Source organism: Pelodiscus sinensis, chromosome 26 (assembly GCF_049634645.1).
Source record: "Pelodiscus sinensis isolate JC-2024 chromosome 26, ASM4963464v1, whole genome shotgun sequence".
NCBI lineage: Eukaryota > Metazoa > Chordata > Testudines > Trionychidae > Pelodiscus > Pelodiscus sinensis.
In genome coordinates, this window is record NC_134736.1 from 4,362,367 (window position 1) to 4,384,345 (window position 21,979).

Below are 21,979 nucleotides of genomic sequence, written 5' to 3' on the forward strand. Positions count from 1 at the left end.
GCAACACTGCAATTTCTCTTGAGCAGCTGCCCAAGTGCTCAGCTTACAGGGAACACTGCTGCTACACCATTTCAAGCCGGAGGGCTAATATGCTGCATACCACGCTACATCACACATCATGTTCTGTATGAGTTGGCCAAACCACTGCCTGAGATGAGAACTACCATCCCGTGGGGGAAGTTTGGATCCGACATTTGCAGCTGGGACCCACCCAGCTGTGGACTAGCCCCTTTCTTGAGAGGGTGTGGGCTAGGATGCAGTTCACTCCCAGCACTTCTCTGTTGCTTACGGATGAACCAGACGCATCCTTGCCTTGAGGATGCCACTGGTGTGTTGGCCCTGCCTGCCCTCCAGTCGCTCCTCGCTCTTAGTCACATGTGCCTTTGCTCTCTCCAGGCTGTGCTGAGGGCAGGCTGGAAGGCTGCATGTCATGTAATCGCTCCCAAGAGCAAGGAGCTGCTGGGAGACTCATTCATACCTGTCAGCAAATTCCATTTAGTGGGATCCTCTGAGCCCTGAAACCTGCCATCCCAGCCCCCTCTTCTACCCTGTCTCTCACTGATCGATCACCGTGGCCAGAGACAGGGTCCTTTGTCCTTCACAGCCGCTCTGCACTCCCCAGACCTCTCTCAGGACAAGAACTCTGCCATGTCTGCTTTCCCAACCACGTGCACTCACACAAGAAAGAGATGTCTTTGGTCACTGGGGTACCAGGTGACCCCACAAGCAGGTGCAAATGACAGCACTGGCGTTATTGATCGTCCTCTTACTCAGAGGGGAAGCGAGGCACAGAGAAGTCAAGGCCAAAAATGTCTAGTGGCCGCTCATTCTTAGGCACCTGATTCAACTTGATGGGGTGGGAGAGAGGAAGCTGGAGGTCAGAAAATCAAACCCTGAGCACCCCCAATCGGTGGAACCTCTCGAAAACGTTGGCCTAGCCAGTGGCTTTGCAAGAGCATCCGTAGCAACGTCAGGGAATAGAACTCCTGACGTCCAGCCCATGGCTTTAACCACAAAATGAGTCCGGTTAAATCACTTAGCAATTACATGGAACTCTTTATTTGCAAAGCTCAGGGCCCCTATTAAACTAGAAAGGGGTTCCCTGGAAGACAGCATTACAGGAATTATTACAGGCTGGGTGTCTGTACGCCATGCCGTCAAACTTTACGGCACCGGGCAAACCTTTGGAGGGACCAAAACCTTTATTTCACCCGGAGAAACTGCCTAATAAAAGCAGCACAGCCAGCCTCTGTAAATCACATACTCAGCATGGTGAGCTTGAACTTCATGTCATGCCCAGCTGTGCCTGATGAGTTTGAGGAGCACAGGGCACCTTCTCCATTGCTGGGCCATAGAAACCCATCACCAACTTTGAGCCTCTTGCTCAGTGCAAGTCTCTGACTCACACACACCTATTAAGGGCCTGATCCAGATTGGGGCTGAGCTGATTTGAACCAGCGCTGGAGACATGGCCGCTGTACCGCCTCGAGGGAAGCTTTATTTTAAACTCTACTGCCACCTGGCTAGGTCCGGCCGTTCTCCTTCTATAATAAAACAGCAAAAAGATGCTGCTGTCACATTAGTTCTTGCAGCATAGTCTCTTACAGCACTCTGTTTATTCATTAAACTCCACATTCACCCCTAACAGGTAGTGGTGGTATTACACCCATCCTGCAGATGGGTAAATTGAGGCACAGTTGCTAAGGGCTCAATCCTGCTTCAGTTGAAATAATGGAAATAATGGAAAAGTTTTCTTTTACTTTAGTGGGGTCATAATTCAGCAATGTATTTAAGCAAGTGCGTAAAGTTAAACATGTGCTTAAGTCCTTTGCTCTTCAGCAGTGCACTGAAGACAGCTACTTAGCATTAAATGTGACCAGCAGGGATTGAACTGGGAACCTCCAGAGCTGAAATCATAAGCTAAGAAGCCTGGCTCTGTAGCTGGGCACTATTACAATCTATAGCCTCCGTGGCCCGACAAAGAAGGGGACCTCTAATGCTCACCACTGGACCACACAAACACCTACTTAAATGCCACTGAAATCAATGAGGCTCAATTAGTAACACCAGTCACTCCAATTTCAAGAACCACATCGACAATCACAGCTTGGACTAATGGGTCTCCGCATGGCGCCAGAGAGCAATTTGGGAAGAACCGTATTTACCGCACTGATCACAAAGCTACTTCCCTGCTTTGAGTTAAGCGAGTGGAACTTTCTTTCTATGCCTGGTGAGGTGCCGCCTGCTACCCAAGAGTTTCCTCCACACGCCCTGGACGCCCACCCTTAGGATGTGGCACCATGCGCTCAGACTCGCAGGCTGACGCAGAAATATTTCCCTGGCGCTGCTTTTGTTTCAGAGCATCTCTGAATCGGCCCTCTTTGCTTACAGTTGCCAGAGCTTAATTATGAATATAACATTTGTTTTACTAGACGAGTCTCTGGCATATGAAAGACATGACCGATCCCTCTCAGTTGGATACAAATCAAATGAGCCTGGAATCCAATTGTACCAGCTTTTGCTAAGGCTTCTGTGTTGGATACCTGGTCCTGCCGCTTGATACTCAGCAGTTGTCATGGGCATCTCTAATGGAAGCGATCAAGCTTTTTAATGTGCCATTGCTAAATGGGCCCTCTTGCACACCCGTAGAACAATGCCGCAAGGACCGCAGCATTAGACGCTTGGATTTCTGTCTGCAGACATATTCCATGCTGCTTCCAGGATTTGCGCTGGAGGAAACTGTGTGCAGTGTTGGCTTTCTCAAGTCACACATCCACTTCATGATTGACTGTCGCTTCGTTATTTAACATGCTCCCGAGATAAGTGAACAGCTTGATGGCTGGGTGCGTGCGACCTTCCAAGCTTACTGCTGGATCTTCGTAAAGTTTCCGAGGCACTAGCTGATACAGATCCTCAATTTTCATTCAGCTGATGATAAGGCCAAAGTCATGAGCCACCAAAGCAAAGCAGTTTGTGAGCTCTTGGGCCCTATCTACGTTACATGGAAGATCAATGCTGCCGCAGTTGATCTTCCGGGGTTTGATTTAGTGGGTCTAGTATAGACCCACTAAATCAAACTCAGAGGGTGCTCCTGTTGGTGTGGTACTCCTACTCCGCACAAGGAGTGAAGGGAGTGTTTGCTCCCATTGACCTCCTGCTGTGTGTACGGAGAAACATGATTTAAGATGTGTCGACTGCAGCTATGTAATTAATGCATCTGGAGTTGCAGATCTTAAGTCGACCTTCTGCTGTGGTGCAGACCAGGCCTTGTGCTGCTTCAGTGTGTCACAAGGCTCACTCATGGGCATAGAGCAGCTCCCAGATCAATGCTCCCATCACCTTGCTATCTGCGTTGAGAGAGATTAAAGAGCTAGGCAGCGGGCAAGTGTATGAAGATGCCATTTGAAGAGCCATAGAAGGCTTCCTCTAGCATCACAGTAAAGACGCTCAGGGTGAGCAGAAACTTTGCTCCGCCCCATTTGTGATCGGACACGAATCTGTTAAATCACCAATGAGATTTAAACAGCTTTTCTGAATTGGCGCCGACGGTCCCGATACTCAATGGAATTTAGATTCCCACCTTCCATAGAAATCAGATAGAAGCCTAAATATCTCGGAGGTTCTGGGCCTAAACGACTTGTCCCCATTCCCAATGGCAGAGGCAAGGACAGAACAAGAGAGTCAATTCCAGGTCTCCTCTCACCACCAGACACCCTGCCTCAGTGTAACACTCAAGCTTGATGGTGGTCTTAGGATGTTCCTTTGACTGATTCCAGTCTAAGACGTGCCTCACCTCCTCCCCACGAGATCCGCACACTATGGGTTACCACTAACAGGAAGAGGGAGGACTGAGCAGCGTGTAGGTGCATGGACCAGAAGTCAGTACCCCTGGGTTTTATTCCCCGCCCGGGTTCTGTGACCTTCGTCAGATCACCGTTACTCTCTCTATTGCCCCCTTTGCCCACTACTGAGCTCACCAGGGAGATGAGATAATTAATATTTACAAAGAGATTCAAGAGCCTTGGTCGAAAGGCATTAGGCAGAGTCGTCCGATTGCCATTTTAATAACCTGATGACAAGTAAACGTATTTTAAACTCACGGCTCAGAAGCCTTGGGATTTATCTGCATTGTCATGCTGCTGATCACGTCCGTGATTGGCTTCTGGTAATTGCTTATCTCTTAACGTCGAGAAGGACAGTTTGCTATTGTTAGGTTCTCTGTGCCAGCTATTGAGTTCCTTCCATTTCTATCAATTTGGCTGGCAATATTGTTCTGAGTCCCTTTCCCATGCACGGAATCTCTCTCCTTTACAAGATTCTTATCACGCTTTTAATCAGCCAGGTTACCCACGATGCAAAGAAACGGGGCGCCTGCCTCCACCCTGGGAAGTCTTGGCAGGATTTGCTCTTTTTGATTTTGGTGATACTGAGACCTTGACACACACATGTATCTTCCCCTATTGATTACTCGGAGGGCTTTATTGGATTTCCAGATTTGCTGATTAGTAGCCTTTAAATGGTCCTAAAGTAGTGTTGCTGCTGCTGTCCGGGTCTGACAAGCTCCCTGACCGAGGCGAGGCGAGGGGGGGGAAAAGAGGGGGCAGAAATTGCCCTGTGGCTCAGTAATTCAAAGGAGCCCAGAGCTCTGACCACGACTATAGCTCCTCCTCCTCCAGGTCCTTTAAATCAGCCAGCTCACCATGTTCCATGCCCTGAGCAGTGCTAAGGATTGGCTGTCCTTGGCCCCGCCCCTTCTGCCCTTGGCCCCGCCCCTTCCCCAAGCATGGCCCCGCCCCCTCCCCACCTTGTCTGGGGCCCCTGCGGAGGCTGTTGGCTCCGCTGGTGTCTGAGATTAGATTACGGGCCAGATCCTCAGAAGGCACAAAGTAGCCAAACTCTAGCGACTTCGCTCTGATCTGCCCCAGCTTCAGATCTGGCTCGTTGACTTTAGTGGCGCTGGGTTGATTTACTACAGCTGGGGAGCTGCCCTGTGAGACTAGAACATACTTGCTTCTTGTTTGGTCTTTCCGTGCGTGTGGATCTTGGACTTTGCTTTCCATCGGGGAAGGAGAGGGGGGCTGGAAGGGTATTTAGTAATGGCTCAGATCCCAGATTCCTTATCATTCTTCTCTGAGGCACAACCTCCATTGACTTCACTAGCGGTTTTGCCCAAGCAAAAGCTACGTAAGGATTTGGGTTAACAATTTATGTACTTTGAAGTTACACAGCAGCTTTCATGCGAGGATCTGAAAGTACTTTACCAGCATGGGGACGGATCCTCAGCTACTATAAACTGGCATCTCTCGATTGACTTTAATGATAATTTACACCAGCTGAGGTTAACGAAGGGGGGGACACTTCCACTATTATTATCCCCATTTTAGTGCAGAGGATTGCACTTCCAGCCCTGTTTCATAGAATCACAGAATCATAAAATACTAGGACTGGAAGGGCCCTCAAGAGGTCATCGAGTCCAGTCCCCTGCCCCCATGGCAGGACTGTCTAGACCATCCCTGATAGACATTTATCTAACCTACTCTTAAATATCTCCAGAGATGGGGATTCCACAACCTCCCTGGGCAATTTATTCCAGTGTTTGACTATCCTGACAGTTAGGAACTTTTTCCTAATGTCCAACCTAAACCTCCCTTGCTGCAGTTTAAGCCCATTGCCTCTTGTTCTGTCCTCAGAGGCCAAGATGAACAAGTTTTCTCCCTCCTCCTTACGACACCCTTTTAGATACCTGAAAACCGCTATCATGTCCCCCCTCAGTCTTCTCTTTTCTAAAGATTATAGTTTCTCAAGCTATGAAAATGGACAAAATGGACACAGCACCAGACATCAGTGTAACTTCACTAGCCTTCCGTGCGTGGCCCTTGGATCATTTTATGAATGGGACATCTGAATTTGCACAGCTTTGTTCCTTAAGACAAGCAGTTCCACATAAACCTGAGGCCCCTTTCTCCGTGAAGCATGTTAGTCCTCTCTCTGTTCTACGTTCGGTGTAACACCAGGAGCAAACCTGCATTTGGAATTCGATGCTTTCCTCTTGTGGATTTTGTTGCCTTCAGGGTCTATAAATGCTGAACTGCTGAGCCTATTAATCATTTTTGAGTTGCTCTAAAAACATATTTATTTGGTCACTAAAGTGTACAGGATTATGCTAAATGCCTTATGGCTTTTTTTTGAATGGCTCAGTTCGCTTACAATATATTAACTGAGTATACTGTATAATAAGCTGCAAGTAAAAAATCAATTTCCCTGGCAGAAGAAAGTCATCTGAATGACAAATTATGGCTTTTTCCCTGCGTGTGTGGGCTCGTTTAGACATTTTTGGTTGTTTGAGCGGTCTAGGAGCTGTCGACTTAATGACCTTCAAAAGTCATTTCTAAAGGATTTCTTGGGATCATCACCTTTATCAACGGGTGAATCTCAAAAGGCCCAGAATTTCTAAGCAGAACAGCATCCAGAGCTTCCAATCTTGCTCCTAAGTTCATCCAAACACGCTGGATCCCTTGGGACCAAAAAGCAACTCCCTGGTGCAACTCCACTGAATTTAATGGAGTCGCACCAGGGACCTATTAGGTCTTTTTGTGTCTAAGACAAGAGGAAGTGAGGTTTTTTCAAAGTCATTAAGGATATGTCTACACTACAGCACTAATTCGAACTAACAATTCGAATTAAGCTAATTCGAATTAGTGCAACTAGACCTAAAAACTAATTCCAATTAGCATTTTGCTAATTCGAAATAGCATGTCCACATTGAGTGGACCCTGAACCGAAGTTAAGGCTGGCCGGAACCAGTGCCGGCAGGGCATCAGGTTAGGACTTAGAGCGTGGAGCTGCTGCCTCAGGCTAGCCGAGGGGTGTGCTTAAAGGGACCCGATCCCCAGCCTGGACAGAAGGACTAGAGGACACCAAATGGAATTAATGGGCAGCAGGTTTAAAACTAATAAGTGAAAGTTCTTCTTCACACAGCACATAGTCAACCTGTGGAACTCCTTTCCACAGGAGGCTGTGAAGGCTAGAACTATAAAGAGAAGTTTAAAGAGAAGTTAGATAAATTTATGGAGGTTGGGTCCATGAAGTGCTATTAGCCAGGGGGTAGGAACAGTGTCCCTGGCCTCTGTTTGCGGAAGGCTGGAGATGGATGGCATGAGACAAATTGCTTGATCATTGTGTTTGGTACCCTCCGGGGTACCTAGTGTTGGCCGCTGTTGGCAGACAGGCTACTGGGCTAGATGGACCTTTGGTCTGACCCAGTACGGCCGTTCTTATGTTCTTATGTTCTAAGATCAGGGCTCAGGGTCGGCGTCTCACTGGAACAACTTGATTTTCATGCAAACCTGCTCCTGGGTGGCCAGGCTGGCAGCTCTCCTGCCCTAGACAGCCGCATTCCTCTGCCTAATGTGGAGATCGTGGACTTTGAAGGCTTCCTCCCAAACCTCGATGAGGTCCACGATCTCTGCACTAGACCAGGTGGGCACCCATCTTTTATGGCCCTGGGCAGGCTCCTGGGAGCCGCCAGCCTGGTCCTGGGAAGAGGCGGAGGGCTGGGTGGCAGCGGGTGGCTGGCTCATGCCATGCCAGGTGCAGGGTCTGCTGGCTGGGTGCTGGCAGGCTTGCACCTGGCACGGGCACCGTAGCCAGACCGTGCCCGTTTAAGGGCTCCAGGGCCGGGATGGGGGCAGAAGAGTTTCCCTGGTGGTGCCCAGAGTGGCCACCAGGGCAAGATGGGGAGGGCTAGCCTCCCACTAGTTCGAATTAAGGGGCTACACAGCCCTTAATTTGAACTACTTAATTTGAACTAGGCGTTAGTCCTCGTAGAATGAGGTTTACCTAGTTCGAATTAAGCGCTCCGCTAGTTCGATTTAAATTTGAACTAACGGTTTGTATGTGTAGCCCCTATTAAAGTTAATTCGAACTAACGGCTGTTAGTTCGAATTAACTTTGTAGTGTAGACATACCCTAAGGGATTTAGACACATCCTCCATTAAAATGAATGGAAATTGTGTGTCTAAATCTCTGAGACAGCCTGGAAATGCCCCATCAAGAGCTTTCTTTCAGGCCCCAAGTCTGGAGAGAAGTCTCTTGCTGTCTCTGATGGCACCCCAACATTTCTCCTTTGGCCTGGGAACAGTAGGTTATGAGGCCATTGCCAAATTAAACATACTGGAGGGGAAAGAAGTTAAATACTTTTCAAAGCACAACAAAGTTATGCTCAGCTATAGTCTTAGTTATGCCAACAAGGGGTACAGAGACCTTCCTCCATGAGCCTCAGAGACTTCCCTCCATGGCTGACTCTTGCCTCATGCGATTTGAATTGTAAGTGATGCTTTGTGCCATTTGTATTTTAACTGTGTTGTCTTTTTTTAGACCTGATGGGGGCCATTCACCCCAAGCGGAGTAGTGACCCATGACCCTATGTACCATTTACACTCATAAAAGGAAAAAATTGACATGGCACAAAGGGCCTTTTTTGGACCCTTTGCACTGGAATGAACTCCACCCAAGACAGGCATTCGAGATTGCCTCTGCAAAAATCCAGTTTGGAAGGATGTCGATATCAGTTTCATTCAGGCCTCTCTCTATCGTCATCTTTTTTTTATTATCGCAGTACAAGTAAGATCAGGGCCCCATCATGCAAGGCACCAGACAAATGCATAGTATGATTCAAACGTCATATCAAGGAGTTTACAGCCTAAAAAGACATGTCAGGCAAAGAGTGGAAGGAGAAACCGAGGCAGTGAGAAGTGAAGTATCTTGCCCAGAGTCACACGGCAGGTCAATGTTAGAGCTAGGAATAAAAATCTAGTCTCTCCATTCTCAGTCTAGTATCTTAATTCACTCTGCCACTTTCTGAGCCTTCCGGAGGCAGGCATGAGATAAACAAAAGAGGCAAAGGAATTTACAAACTAAAGTGGAATTTTTTGAAGCTGTCTAGGGCAGTGCTTCTCAATCTTTTTTTATAAAGTACTCCTTTAAAAAAAAGTAAAATTGGAATTACCCCCAGTACCTACAGTTTTCAGACACACAATTTTTTCCTACTATTGCAACACATTTGTTTAAGCAACTTAATCGTAGCCAGGCAGGCGATGACATTTTGGGATATAAAAAGTAAAACAATAATAAAGCGCTGTAAAACTTACAACAAAAATTCAGTTTTCTCCAAATTTCAGTTGTGTTGAAGTACCCACCAGACATCTCTCAAGTACCCCTAAGGGTACTCGTACCATTGGTTGAGAAACACTGGTCTAGGGGATTTAGACACTGATTTCCATTTATTTTGAACTGGGCATCCAAACCAATTGGGCAGCTTTGAAAATCTGAGCCTATACATAGAAGTATCTTTTCCCTTCACTGAAAAAAGCCCCACAGATTTATGTCAACTCTGGCAATGGAAGAAAGGAGCAATTATCAGAGCATAGCAACACCACACAATACTGTCAAGGAACAAAACAACATACAATGAATATACTGTCTGACTCCAGGCTCTACTAAAATTCCTTCACACCTTCCTTCTTGTATTCATAATGTTAACAGTTTCAATTATTCCCATCTAATCTCCCTGATAAACGTTTTGATATTTAAATCCAGCCTCGGGTCCATATATTATACATATTTTTTTAGAAAGGGCAACAACAACAATAAGAAGCTGCAGCTACATGGAATTAATGAGCTACAAGGAATTAATTCTATCACAGGGTTTTGGAGACATCCAAAGCCTCTTGTGATCTGCTCTGGTGGTTTCAAACATTTCCAGGGCTAGGACATGCAATTATTTCCTTGCAATTCACGGTAGCTTATCTGCAAATACTCTAGACGCACCGTTCTTCTTCTTATAAATCAAATGCCAACATGTCTCTATTTCCCCCTGCCCCCACAAATGGTTATTAAGTCAAATTTCTCTGCCAAACACATTTTTTAAAATTAGGAATGTAAGACATGATGACTAGACTGAGACTTCGGCAGCATACTCACATAAGCATACCCACATGAGCATATCTAACAGAGGCAGCAGTGGGGGAGGGGGCAGCACTGGCTCCTACTCCCCCCTTGCTGCCTCTGATACAGAGGCAGCAAGGGGGAGGGAGCAAGTAGTTGAGTACTAGACTACTCGCTTACATCCCGACATTACACATGCTAAAGGCACAGTCTCGCCTTGCATCTTTCAGACACGTGGAGGGCAGGGGAGGCCGATAGTTGTTTGTAACCATGTGAAGCAGCCATATTTCCAGCTCAGGGCTCTGGTTCTCCTCCCTGTTCGTTCACATTTACGTGGTCACTTTTCATCGTAAAAAAAAATCAAAGTGCTTGACAAATGTGTACATATGCACAGAGTAGCAAGCCTTCCGGTGTATAACACCTTGGCTGTGTCTAGACTGCAACCCTTTTTCGTAAAAGGGATGCAAATTAGACATATCGCAATTGCAAATGAAGCGGGGATTTAAATCTCCCCCACTTCGTTAGCATAAAAATGGCTGCCGCTTTTTTCCAGCTCGGAGCTTTGCCAGAAAAAAGCGCCAGTCTCGACGCGGATCTTTCGGAAATAAAGCCTTTTCCGAAGGATCCCTTATTCCTTATTTTAAGAGATTGGCGCTTTTTTCCGGCAAAGCGCCGAGCCGGAAAAAAGCGGCAGCCATTTTTATGCAAATGAAGCGAGGGGGGGGGGGGATTTAAATCTCTGCTTCATTTGCAATTGCGATATGTCTAATTTGCATCCCTTTTATGGGAAAGGGATGCAGTCTAGACACAGCCCTTAAGAGGTAGCGAGGGGCAGGGACCATCTGGGCAAGGATACTGGAATGGATGTTTCATTACAAAAAGGATGTTCCTGAGAGCGTTATTGTTGCTGGGCTAGCCAAGATGGTATTTTTAAGATTGCCCCCTTTCCCCAACAAGGGAGCTATGGCCAACTGAAAACTGGGGGCAGCGGGGCAGGAGGAGTGCAGGTCAAAAGACAGGACCAGGACCAGGACCAGGAATGAATAGAAACCTTGGTTCTACTCCCAGCACTGTTGCTGAGCTGCTGAAGGACCGTGGGTAACTCATCCCGCTCTGTGCCTCAGTTTCCACACCTGAAATGCAGAGATGCAGGCCCAGCAGCAGATGGGGCAAAGGGGGCAACTGCTCCAGGGCCCATCAATTCAAAAGGGCTCAGGGCCATCACGACTGTGGTAGCAGCAGCGTCTGGATCTGTGGGCCCTTTAAATCTCCGCCGGAGCCCCATGCAGCATGCTCCAGGCAGCTCTGAGGGCTGAGGGGGGCCCGGCATGATCTGGGAGGTGCTGAGGGCTGGTCGGCCTGGACCTGCCCCTTCCACCTGAGGCCCTGCCTCTTCCAGGAGCCCAGAGCCAGGAGCCTCCGCAACTTGTCCAGGGTCCCGGTGATGCTGCCTGCTTTGAAGCTCTACGGACGGAACGCGCCACACATAAACTCTTGCAGTAGATATATTCTGATTCCTGGCCAAGCGTGAGGGAAACATGGCCAAACCCCTCCTGGTGACAAAGACGATGGAGAAAGCTGAAAATGAATTCACAGCGTCCCGTAAGTTATTCCCAAAGGTATTCATTCCTCTCAGAGCCCTCGCATCTAGCCCTCGGCCTGTAGAGTCCTGGGAGATTCTTTCTTTAGCTGCTACAACCTTTTTCTGGAGGTTGGCATCTGCTTCCCCATGCCAAACTTCCTCCCTGCTGCATTGACTAATTAGCAGCGTTTAAGCTCTGTGACTCACTGATCATTGCATGCAGCCGCCAGCCTCCCAACGCGAACTGCTCTGCGTTCAAAAGCTGGGCAGTCCCAGCAACCTGCCTCCAAAGGAGAAAAGCAATAACGCCGAGGTGTAAACTGCCCAGCTTTCAGGAAGCTCTGATGGCAATAGCTCGAATGAGTTTATTGCCCTGGGATACGCCCTCCAGCTCCTCCTGCCAGTGCATAACTCAGCCTCCGACACCCCCTTCCCCTCCGTCGCGTCTCTTAGCGCTGATTATTTTCCCCGGCTCCCATTAGTTTCATATCCGTGTCCTCTTTTGGCAGGTCCTTCCGCCATTTAAACCAGCCTTCAGCTTGCCCTCGGAGAGAACAGTTCACAGCGATTTTATCTTTTCTATTAGGCAGTGATTGCAAAACCTCAGTGGGTTCATTAGCGGCTTGATAATCCCTCCAGATTTATTTGTTTAAATTGCTCGCTTCCATCTCTCATCCCCATTTAAATTTACTAATTTCCTTAAATATCTCTTCCATCTGCCCAGGTTTCGCCCGGCATCACCCTTCTTCTTAATAATCCTTGTCAAAAATCCAGTCAGCTCCAGGGAGAGCTGGTCTTTTGAATAAAGTGGAAAAATAAACGGAGGTAAATAAGATGCTTTTCTTGATTGATCTCAAGCAAGTGCGAATGGCTCTAGGAGCCGCTGCTTTTTAATCTCTCTCTCTAAACTGGGTTAGAGAAACTGGTGTCAGATCCCAACGAAGAGTCAAAGCCTGAGCTGCCCCACACCCGGATTCAGAGATGTTACTCCTGTTGTGTACTGTGGAATTCCCCAGGCGGTCCAGTGACAGAGCATTTATTATGTGTATTACGGTAACGTCTCCAAGCCCCAATTAAACATCTGGGTCCAACTGTGCTAGGAGACACGTGACAAAGGCAATCATCTCAGCCTGCAATTTCTCATGGCCTACATGTCACAGGATGTGGTAGGTGAATGAGACAGATATGCTGGGTGGGGATGATATGGGGGGAGGGGGTTGATTTAGGCTCTTCCTTTACTGGGTACTACTATGGCAGAGAGCAGAACTCACACCAAGAACAGCCTAACACACAATTGTGTGTGTGGGGGGGAGAGTGCGCTTGATTTTCATAACAACAGATCTGGTAATAATACATTGCACTCCTCTCAGGGAGCCTCGGGGTAATACATTTAGCCTCTCGACACACTTTGTCGACCGCTCCTGTAAGCCTTCCCTTGTCGACCGCTCCGCGTCTAGACTGCCGCGCTGGGCTGGATCAGCTGATTGTCGGTACAGCGCGGCGGCCATTTTTATTTTAATGACGCGGGGATTATTTCAATCCTCACTTCATTGACTATGCGGGTAAACTACTTTACATGGCTCTATCGACGGAGACACGTAGTCTAGACACACCCCATGACTGGAACACAAGGAGGTCGTTGGTTTTCATTTGCCTTCCCCTGGCTCCTGGGACACAGGCTACTTGAAGTGACAGGCCACATGGCGATGATACCTCCACACATAATCTAACCCCATTCTTAGGATTTTGAGTCTTGGGCAGCTCTCAGCCTTGACATAGGAATGGTCCAACAGGGCCTTCTCTGCCTGGCAATCGTATCTGGACTCATGAGTGTCTGACAACGGCTTTTGCTCCATACTCCTTAGATAGGGCTGTGGAAGAAGGGTCCCTTCTTATGGTGCTGGTACTTTACACCCACTACTGATCATTCCAGAGTTTGGAAACCAGCTGTGCTGATACCAACTGGCAAAGGAAGCCAAGTACAACGGCAGCCAGTAGGGACAGGGACCACATGATACTGACTAGGACTAAGAGGCTGCCATATTGATGCTCAAGAGCACTGTGAATTAACTGAGCCTGTGGCTCACCAGGCCTCATGTCCCTGTGGGGGGAGGAGGGAGAAACTGATAGTGGTTGGGTTTGTGAAACAATCAAAATGCCCATTGTTGGGCTTGGAGACCCATCGAAACAGAAAGGGACACAATGACACCTCCGGGTACGTACGTACAGCACCCAAGGCGGTACGGCTCGGATCTGTGCGTCGCTTTGTGCGATGGATCAGAGACGCACGCTCCCTGGAACGAGGAACCCGGGGACTAGAAATCACAGTCTGAAACCCCCACCCTCTGAATACCAACGAACCTGGCAGTGGAGGCGCCTAGCAACTTTTGCACTCCAGATTTATGTTACCAGCTGAGCTCCTGGAGAGCTTCTTTCCTACTCTCCCAGTTGCCAGCCACTTGTACTGAATGAATTAGGACTCGGACCAAATAGACGAGTCCACAATGGGAACGGCGTTGACTCGGGTTCGGAACCATGGAGGGAACCCGGAGCGAGAATTGGGACAACGCTAGCACAAGCAGGGAACCCGTGAGAGGCATTTTTCTCTCTCTGACGCCTCCTTTCACACTCCAGCTCTTCACGCCGCTCCCCCCCACTTGCTCTCAGTGCTCTTGCCCGTCCATTTCATTCTCTCTCGCCTACAGTTGGATCACCCTCCCTACACACTTGGCTCCATCTGCTTCCGTCTGTCTCCCACCCAAATACATAGACACGCAGCATGCTTCTTCTCTCGGCTTTCCTGGCACGCGTGCACACGGGCATAAATATTCATAGAAATTATAGAATCAGAGAATCGTAAGGGTTGGAAGGCACCTCCAGTTAATCATCGAGTCCATCCCTCTGTATCAAGGCATGATAGATTTCATTATCCCTAAACCATCTCTCCTAGCTAGGTGTCTGGTCTCATCTGAGCTAGCGCCAGAGATAGCAATTTCCCCACCCTCCTTGGTGACTTGTTTGGAAGACCTGCTAGAGCTAGGGAGTTTTATCCTGGCTTTCTCCCTGCTTCTGCTTAAGCCCACTGCCTCTTGTTTAGCACAGTGCGTGGGAATCTAGCCCGGGAGTGATAACAGGAGCTGTAAAGCTAAATCCAATGAGCCATGTTACAAAATATACCTCTCTCCACCTGTTGCATTCACACTATCCCTCTGGATTGTCTCACACACACACCCAGTCTCCCTCTCCCGCAATGCACAGTCACGTCCCCCTCGGTCACATCGACATATGGCTCATATCCCTCTCTGTGTGCGGTTGCCTCAGACACTCTGCCACACTCTGACTACCGCAACAGCCTAGTCCCCTTTCACCCAAGCTAGAACATCACGCGCTATATAGATCTGTGCTGATTTCTGCCAGCTGAGGACACAGCCCACTTTCTTGCAGAGTATTTTTGCTTCAGGAAAACATGGCTGGTTTGGTATGGAGGGGAGGGGTTGGATTAACCATCTTCTGTTGGAACTTACTTTTCCATCTTTGAGAACCATCAAGGGGCCAGTGGAAAGTTTCTTGGAGGGGTGATTTAACTTTCCAGTCTGGGTTTATGCTACCAAAGCCTGTGGCCTTTGCTCAGACAAGCACTCCTAACACAATGGCTAAATAGGTATTGCAGGATCAGTCATCCCTCTATTTTTCCATTCATGTGCGGAATAGATTTTGTTCTGTGCACCAAGGCATGTGCAGATGTGCACCACCAGTAGAAACACAGGCTGCCGGCTGTGGGTGCTCTGCTAATCAGCTGGGAAGCACCTGAATCTCTCCTGGGTGGCTGCCCAAGCACATGGCTTACGGGGAATGCTCACTTGATCTAAACCCCATTGAAATCAGTGCAAAGATCCCCATTGTCTTCCAAGGACTTTGGATCAGGCCCTTTGAGTAGGGCCTAAGCTACAAATAATGCTTTTATCTCCCCTACCACCTCTTTATCCCAGCTCATCCAGGGGAAGAGGGATGGTCTTGGGGCCAGAGTCTGGCTTTCCCATGCAGGAGATCAGGTGTCTCTGTTACTAGCTCTAAAGAGCCCCATGTCTCAGCACATGCAGTATGAGAACCGTTTTGGTGCTTGTGTCTATGCCGGGTGCCCATTTCCCAGTCTACGGAACTAGTGGATTAAGCCTTTTTCACCGCGCACGTCGGCAGGTGCTCTTGTTCTCCTCTGAAGTTTGGATTTCTGGACCCCACACCTCCCCAGGCCCTTTCCCCGATTTTATGAATCTTCCTCTACCCTCCTGAGACGGTGGATCCACCCAACACCACCAGCCACGCTCACAGAAGGAGCTGATCAGCTGTCGTTCACACGACACTAAATGCTGGGGAGAGGAGCCGAGCAAACGTCTTACCAGATTAGTGAAGATGTATGTGTAATAGGCGGACGCCATTCCCAGTTCAGCTGCCTGTGAAGGAGAGGAAAGGAGATTAGGCAAGTGAGTGACAATCTTCCATCTCAGCGGCAGTACCGGGGGAGATGGTATCAGACGTGTTTCCATATCTATCACATTGCATGAAGGACTCTCCTGTCCTTTTCAAAGCCATAGAAAGGGTAGGACCCTGAAGCACCATTTGCCCTATTAAACGAACGACTTGAACGCTGCTTTTCAGAGGTGCAGTCAATGGAAGCCGCGGGCTATTCATTATTACTTAGCTCTATTATTTCAGAGGTGCCTAGGGACCCAAACTGGGAATAGGGCCCCATTGTACAAACAAATAACCCAAATTCTCACTGATGTTTTTAAATCCCAGAGCATTAGGCCCATCTAATTCCACTACGTGCATGATGAAGGACAGAGGATTCCTCCCTCCACCTACCTCTAATCTAGGATTGAGAGTAGACAATTCATCATGGGTGACTAAGGAGAAAGGGAACCAGGAAGGAAGATAAAACAATCAAAACAGGCCCATTTGCATAAATTACTAGCAACAGTGATTTTAACAGCCCTCGGTTGACAGATGAAATGTTGAAGATCAAACTCAAGGAACGGATGGTCTGGTCTGCGCACAAATTTGGTGCCAGGGACTACGATGATTAAGACAGGAATTCTTTAAATTGATGTATTTATAGTGGTACAACACAGTAATTCCCAGTGGTGCTGGAAAAAAATGTGGGTGTGGATGCTGAACCTGCTTACCCCTGTCCATGCCCCTCTCCACCCCAGGCTGGGGCTACAGCTAGAGGCAGCTTTAAAGTCCTAGGAAGGGGCAGAGCCCCCAGGGCCGGCAACTGAGACTCTGGGCATGGAGCTGGTGGCCAGGTGTCAGCGGGTCACCTGGGTGCAGGCTGCTGACCGGGATCCCATGAACGAGCCATGATGGATGGAAAGCCTGGGGGTGGTGCAGCATCTCTGCACCCTTGCTTCCCACAGCTATGGTTATACCACTATAAAAGGTGCCTTATACTAGTTAGAGATGTTAAAGACTAGTTGACTAGTCGATTCCTCCCGCCCTTGCTGCCTCTAATCAGATAGAGGCAGCAAAGAGGGCCCGGGGGGCGGGGGAGAGAGAGAGGAGGTACTTCAAAATGGCAGTGTCGCAAAGCTGACCCTGGGCTCCATGCTGCACTGCCGCTTTGAAATGCACAAGAGCCCCAGCTGGGGACTCTTGTGCATTTCAAAGCTGGCACCCACGTGCACCCTGGAGTCAGCGGAACTTCCCGCTGGCCCCGGGCTGCACGCGGAGTTCTGCATCCCTCCTCTGAAATGTACAAGAGCCCCAGTAGGCTCTTGTACATTTCAGAGGAGGAATGCAGAAATGCCTATCGACTAGTCAAGTGGAAATTCTATCGACTACTCGACTAGTCATTTAACCTCTAGTTAACATCCTTAGTACTAGTTCAGCATCTTCCCCTTCCCATGCCAAACAGACTCTTTATAAAGGAGCAGCCACACTTGGAGGGATTGCACCAATTTAACTGTATCAGTAGAGTTAAGGGAGTACAACTTAGGCCTCAATTGGAGTATTGTGTCCAGTTCTGGGCACCACCATTTCAAGAAAGATGTGGAGAAATTGGAGAAAGTCTAGAGAAGAGCAACAAGAATGATTAAAGGTCTAGAGAACATGAGCTATGAAGGAAGACTGAAAGAATTGGGCTTGTTTAATTTTGAAAAGAGAAGACGGAAAGGGGATATGAGAGCGGTTTCCAAGTATCTAAAAGGGTGTCACAAAGAGGAGGGAAAAAACTTGTTCTTCCTGGCCTATGAAGATAGAACAAGAAGCAATGGGCTTAAATTGCAGCAAGGGAGGTTTAGGTTGGACATTAGGAGAAACTTCCTGCCTGTCAAGGTGGTTAAACACTGGAATAAATTGCCTAGGGAGGTTGTGGAATCTCCATCTAAGAGCAGGTTGGATAGACATCTATCAGGAATGGTCTAGATTGGGGTTCCCAATCTTTTTCGGTCCCCATACCCTCTTGGCTTTTAGTAAACCTTCCCGTTCCCCTTATTCAATATGAAAGGAAATAAATTCTAGATTCTAGAATCCACAACTCTTTTCACCAACACTACTACTTTTGGAATATTTCAATTAGGATAATCTAGTTATTTACCAAATATTCCCCGTATCCCCTTGACAAGCTTCTCATACCCCCTGGGGGTATGTGTACCCCAGGTTGGGAACCCCTGGTCTAGATGCTTGGTCCTGCCGTGAGGGCAGGGGATTGGACTCGATGACCTCTCAAGGTCCCTTCCAGTTCTAGTGTTCTATGATTCTATGAACTTGTGTAACCAGTCTGTAAAAGTAAAGGAAGATATAGCAATATATTGTTGGGGGAAGTAGAGAGACTCCACTGAAAAGTAATTTTCATTCTCTTATATCAGGTGGCTTGGCACCCCTGACAATTTCAATTAAACCCAATGTTTATTTTGCACTGTGACGAGCCAACCTTCGAATGCGCTCAGATTCACACTGTGCAAATCGCCCCCAAGTCATTCGGGGAGCTCCTTCTTTTCTCTGCCCTCCAGCTGGAGGCTGATGATGTCAGGCAGTGGGCGGGTGAAATCAACACAGAAGAGGTGGAGTTCTTGGCTGGATTAGCCATACCAGCAGCAGCTAACGATTCAAAACAAGGCAGACGCTACTGCTCCCTGTAAACATCCACCCTCCACAGTGGAACTTTTCCCACTCCCTTCTCTCAGTCAGATTCCTGCAGTCTAGGATCATAGCTCTGCAAGGCTGGAATCAACCAACTAGTCCACCTGCTGTGCTGAAGCAGGATTAAACATACCTACACCATTCCTGGCACTCTTTTGTCTGATGTACCCCTAAACACCTCCACAGCTTCTCAGAGACGCCTATTCCAGAGCTGAACTACTCTGACAACTAGAAAGTGGGGGGATTCTATTATCTAACTTACATCTCCTGGCTGTAGATCATGCCAATTACATCTTGTTCTACTCTAGGGTTGCCAGATACTTTCACAAAAACTCCCCAACATGGCAGGGAAAAAAACTGGTCGAGCAAAAAAACAATAACAAACAAACAAACAAACAAACAAACAAAAAAACGGGGAACTAAACTTGCTGAGGAAAAAAACCCAGGCTGCTGTGCCTTTAAATTCCCACACTCCCTGCTCCCCCCATCCCCACTAGATGAGGCAGGGGAAAAATGTTGCCGGCCTTCTGTCCAAAAAAAACAGAAAATATTGGACATGTCTTTGTTTTTTACCGGACAGAAGATGCAATTACCGGACTGTCCGGGCGAGAACCAGACACCTGGCAACCCTATCCTACTCTCAGTGGACATGGAGAACAATTCATTGCCACCCTCTTTATGAGCCCATTGTTTTGTGCCCTCTGATCCTTCTCAAAACAAAACATGCCCAGTTCTTTTGAACCTTTCCCTGTAGCAGTGGCATAGTCAGAAGGGCCCGCTTGGGTGGGCCCTGACTTCGGGTGGGTAGGTGGGTGGGTGGCGATGGAGGGTGGGAAGAGGGAGACAGGAGGGCTGACCAGGCGGAGAGTGGTAAACCCTGGCACCTCGACCCCAGATGGAGTTTTGGGCAAACTGGTGAGGTGGGGCAAGAGCTGGGGCATGAGGCAAGTGTGTGTCTGTCTGTCTGTCTTAGGATTGCCAGGTGTCTGGTATTCACCCGGACAGTCCGGTATTTTCACCTCCTGTCCGGTAAAAAAATTCAGAGAATACTGGACACCTAAGATGTCCGGTATTTTCTGATTTTTTTCCCCGGCCAGGAGGTGAAAATGCTGGGCACCTGGTAACCCTACAAACACTCAGCACCCGGCCTCCCCCGCCCAGCACCCATGCTTACCTGGTTCTGCAAGGCTGCCAGCACAAAATGGCTGCCGGCAAAAAGACCAAGGGGAAGCAATGCTTCCCCTGTGTCTTAGTGCTCAACCGCTCCTCTGTTCCTATCCCTGCACTCACTCTTAAAGGGGACATGTTGTTTTAATGCTGGGTTTTTAAATTTTTTTTGCTCAACAGCTTTGGTCCCCTCCCACCCTGAATTTTTTCCTGGTGGTTTTTTTTGTTGTAGGGGGCGGGTTTCGGTATTTTTGTTTCAACCATCTGGCAACCCTAGTCTGTCTGTCTGTCCCTTTCTCATTCTCGGCAGCATTTGTCTCCCCCCTCTGTGCTCCTTCGGCCATGTTTTCTGGGTAGGCCTCAGGGCAGGCCTACAGGTCATCTACCACCAAACAAAGGGAAAGAGTCCCATGCACATAAAACCGAAGGATGATATCTTCCCCACCACTGACTGGGACAGGGTGTCGTCCTGTTGTCTGCCCTGAGGTGTCAGTCCTTTCCCAGCTGGCCCTCAGGTTTGCACTTGCCTGGTAGCAGCATCTCTTTCTCTCTCCCCTTCCTTTTCTCTCACTGAAGGAGGGGTTCTAAAAGGCCCCATGCAGCCCGTAACTGAATTCAGGGGTCCCTCATTGACCTGAGGTAATAGCCTTTAAGAATCAAGGGCTAGCTGCCTCCAGACACCCTCTTGCAGCCGCCCTGCCTGACTTTGTCACACCATCTTATCCTTTTTATCCATCGTTACGAACATAACAAATCCACAGCCTCTACTGATGCAGGAATGGCAGCTGTGACACATCCTCTGCAGGGAAAACGAAAAGGAGATTTTGTAGCCTGGTAGCTATTTGCGGGAACTCTTTGCTGATAAGCTGAAGGCTGGAAAATGAAGTACAAAAGGATGGGGGGGGAGGGGGATACTCACAGGAACTTTACCACCAACATCACTGAGCACTTATGCACCACATGTAGGGGAAGAGCCTCAAACCACTCTGGACTACCTCTGCTAGCCGACCTTGACTTACCACTAGCTTCAGGGAGATCCGAATTTGGCCAAGGTTGAGTGCTTTAAAAATCCCATCCCAAGAACTGAGAAGTGCTTTACAGCAGTGTTTCTCAACCTTTTTTTTTTTTTATAAAGTACCCCTTTAAAATATATATAAGTACCCCCACTACCTCCAGTTTTCAGACACACACAAAAATTTTCTACCATTGCAACACATTTGTTTAAAGAACTTCATCATAGCCGGGCGGGCGATGAAATTTTTGGGTATGAAAAGTTCAAAAATAATAAAGCGCTGTAAAACTTAAGACAAAAATTCAGTTTTCTCCAAATTGCAGTTGTGTTGACGTACTCCGGACTTTTCTTGAGTACCCCCTAAGGGGACTCGTACCACTGGTTGAGAAACACTGCTCTACAGTCACTAAGCAGCTAATCTGCACAGACACCTCTGTAGCACAGATCAATAGGACTGCATTGTCACAGATGGGGGAAGGGAACCCATGAGAACATAACTTGGCCAAGAACACACAGCAAGTCAGTGGCAGAGAGAAGACTGAATTTTCCAGCTTATATATACTCTGAGCACTGCCTTCCACCACTAAACCAGAATAGCTCTAATTTGACCGCTGCCCTGAGCAGTTCTGCACTGGATCACGACCTCGGGTCAGCAGCGTGTGCTCTCTCACCGACTCGCTCTGAAGTCAGAAAATGTGATTTCAGGGGCAGAAAATCAAAGAAAGCCATAAGTCATCTCCATCCATTTAACATGCCGACCGGCAAACCTGGTGCTATCTAAGAAGCAACCATGTGTCTCTAAACCATATGTGGAGAGGCTGTAGATTCTGCCTCATTGTTCAAAGAAAGGTAGCACAGGCCAAGAAAGGGCTAGTCAAACAGGATCTGAGCCAAAGATTTTTACAATTAACATCAGTCTTTCTGTTTGGATTGAGCCAAAAGGAGGAAACCATTTTATAGTCATTATCTTCATCCATTGCCCTGCTTGCTCTCCCAGTATATTCCAGTTTCGCCAGTTGCAAGAAGTTCATAAACCGTAAGAGCATCGTTCATTCTCTTCCCCCTTGAATCCTCTGCACAGGGCGACTGCATTAAATGTTATTGAATTCCTGCAAAATCTTCTCAGTCTTTGA

The 21,979-nt window shown here is 48.1% G+C and overlaps 1 protein-coding gene and 1 long non-coding RNA gene across 5 annotated transcripts in view; one reads left to right on the top strand and one right to left on the bottom strand.

The window, feature by feature from the left end:
- LOC112547518 (uncharacterized) overlaps positions 1–21,979 on the top strand; it is a 131,130-nt gene that overhangs the window by 91,819 nt on the left and 17,332 nt on the right. The gene's annotated exons all lie outside the window — the stretch shown is intronic.
- The window catches only part of GRIK4 (glutamate ionotropic receptor kainate type subunit 4), a 365,968-nt gene that overhangs the window by 75,296 nt on the left and 268,693 nt on the right, over positions 1–21,979 (bottom strand). For all 4 annotated transcript variants that reach the window (XR_012897765.1, XR_012897766.1, XM_075909747.1 and 1 more), the window contains exon 7: positions 15,925–15,978. Coding sequence is in view for 2 of the 4 variants with exons in the window: in XM_075909747.1 (XP_075765862.1) it covers positions 15,925–15,978 (54 nt within the window). In the remaining 2 variants the exon portion in view is untranslated. The remainder of the gene's footprint in view (positions 1–15,924; positions 15,979–21,979) is intronic.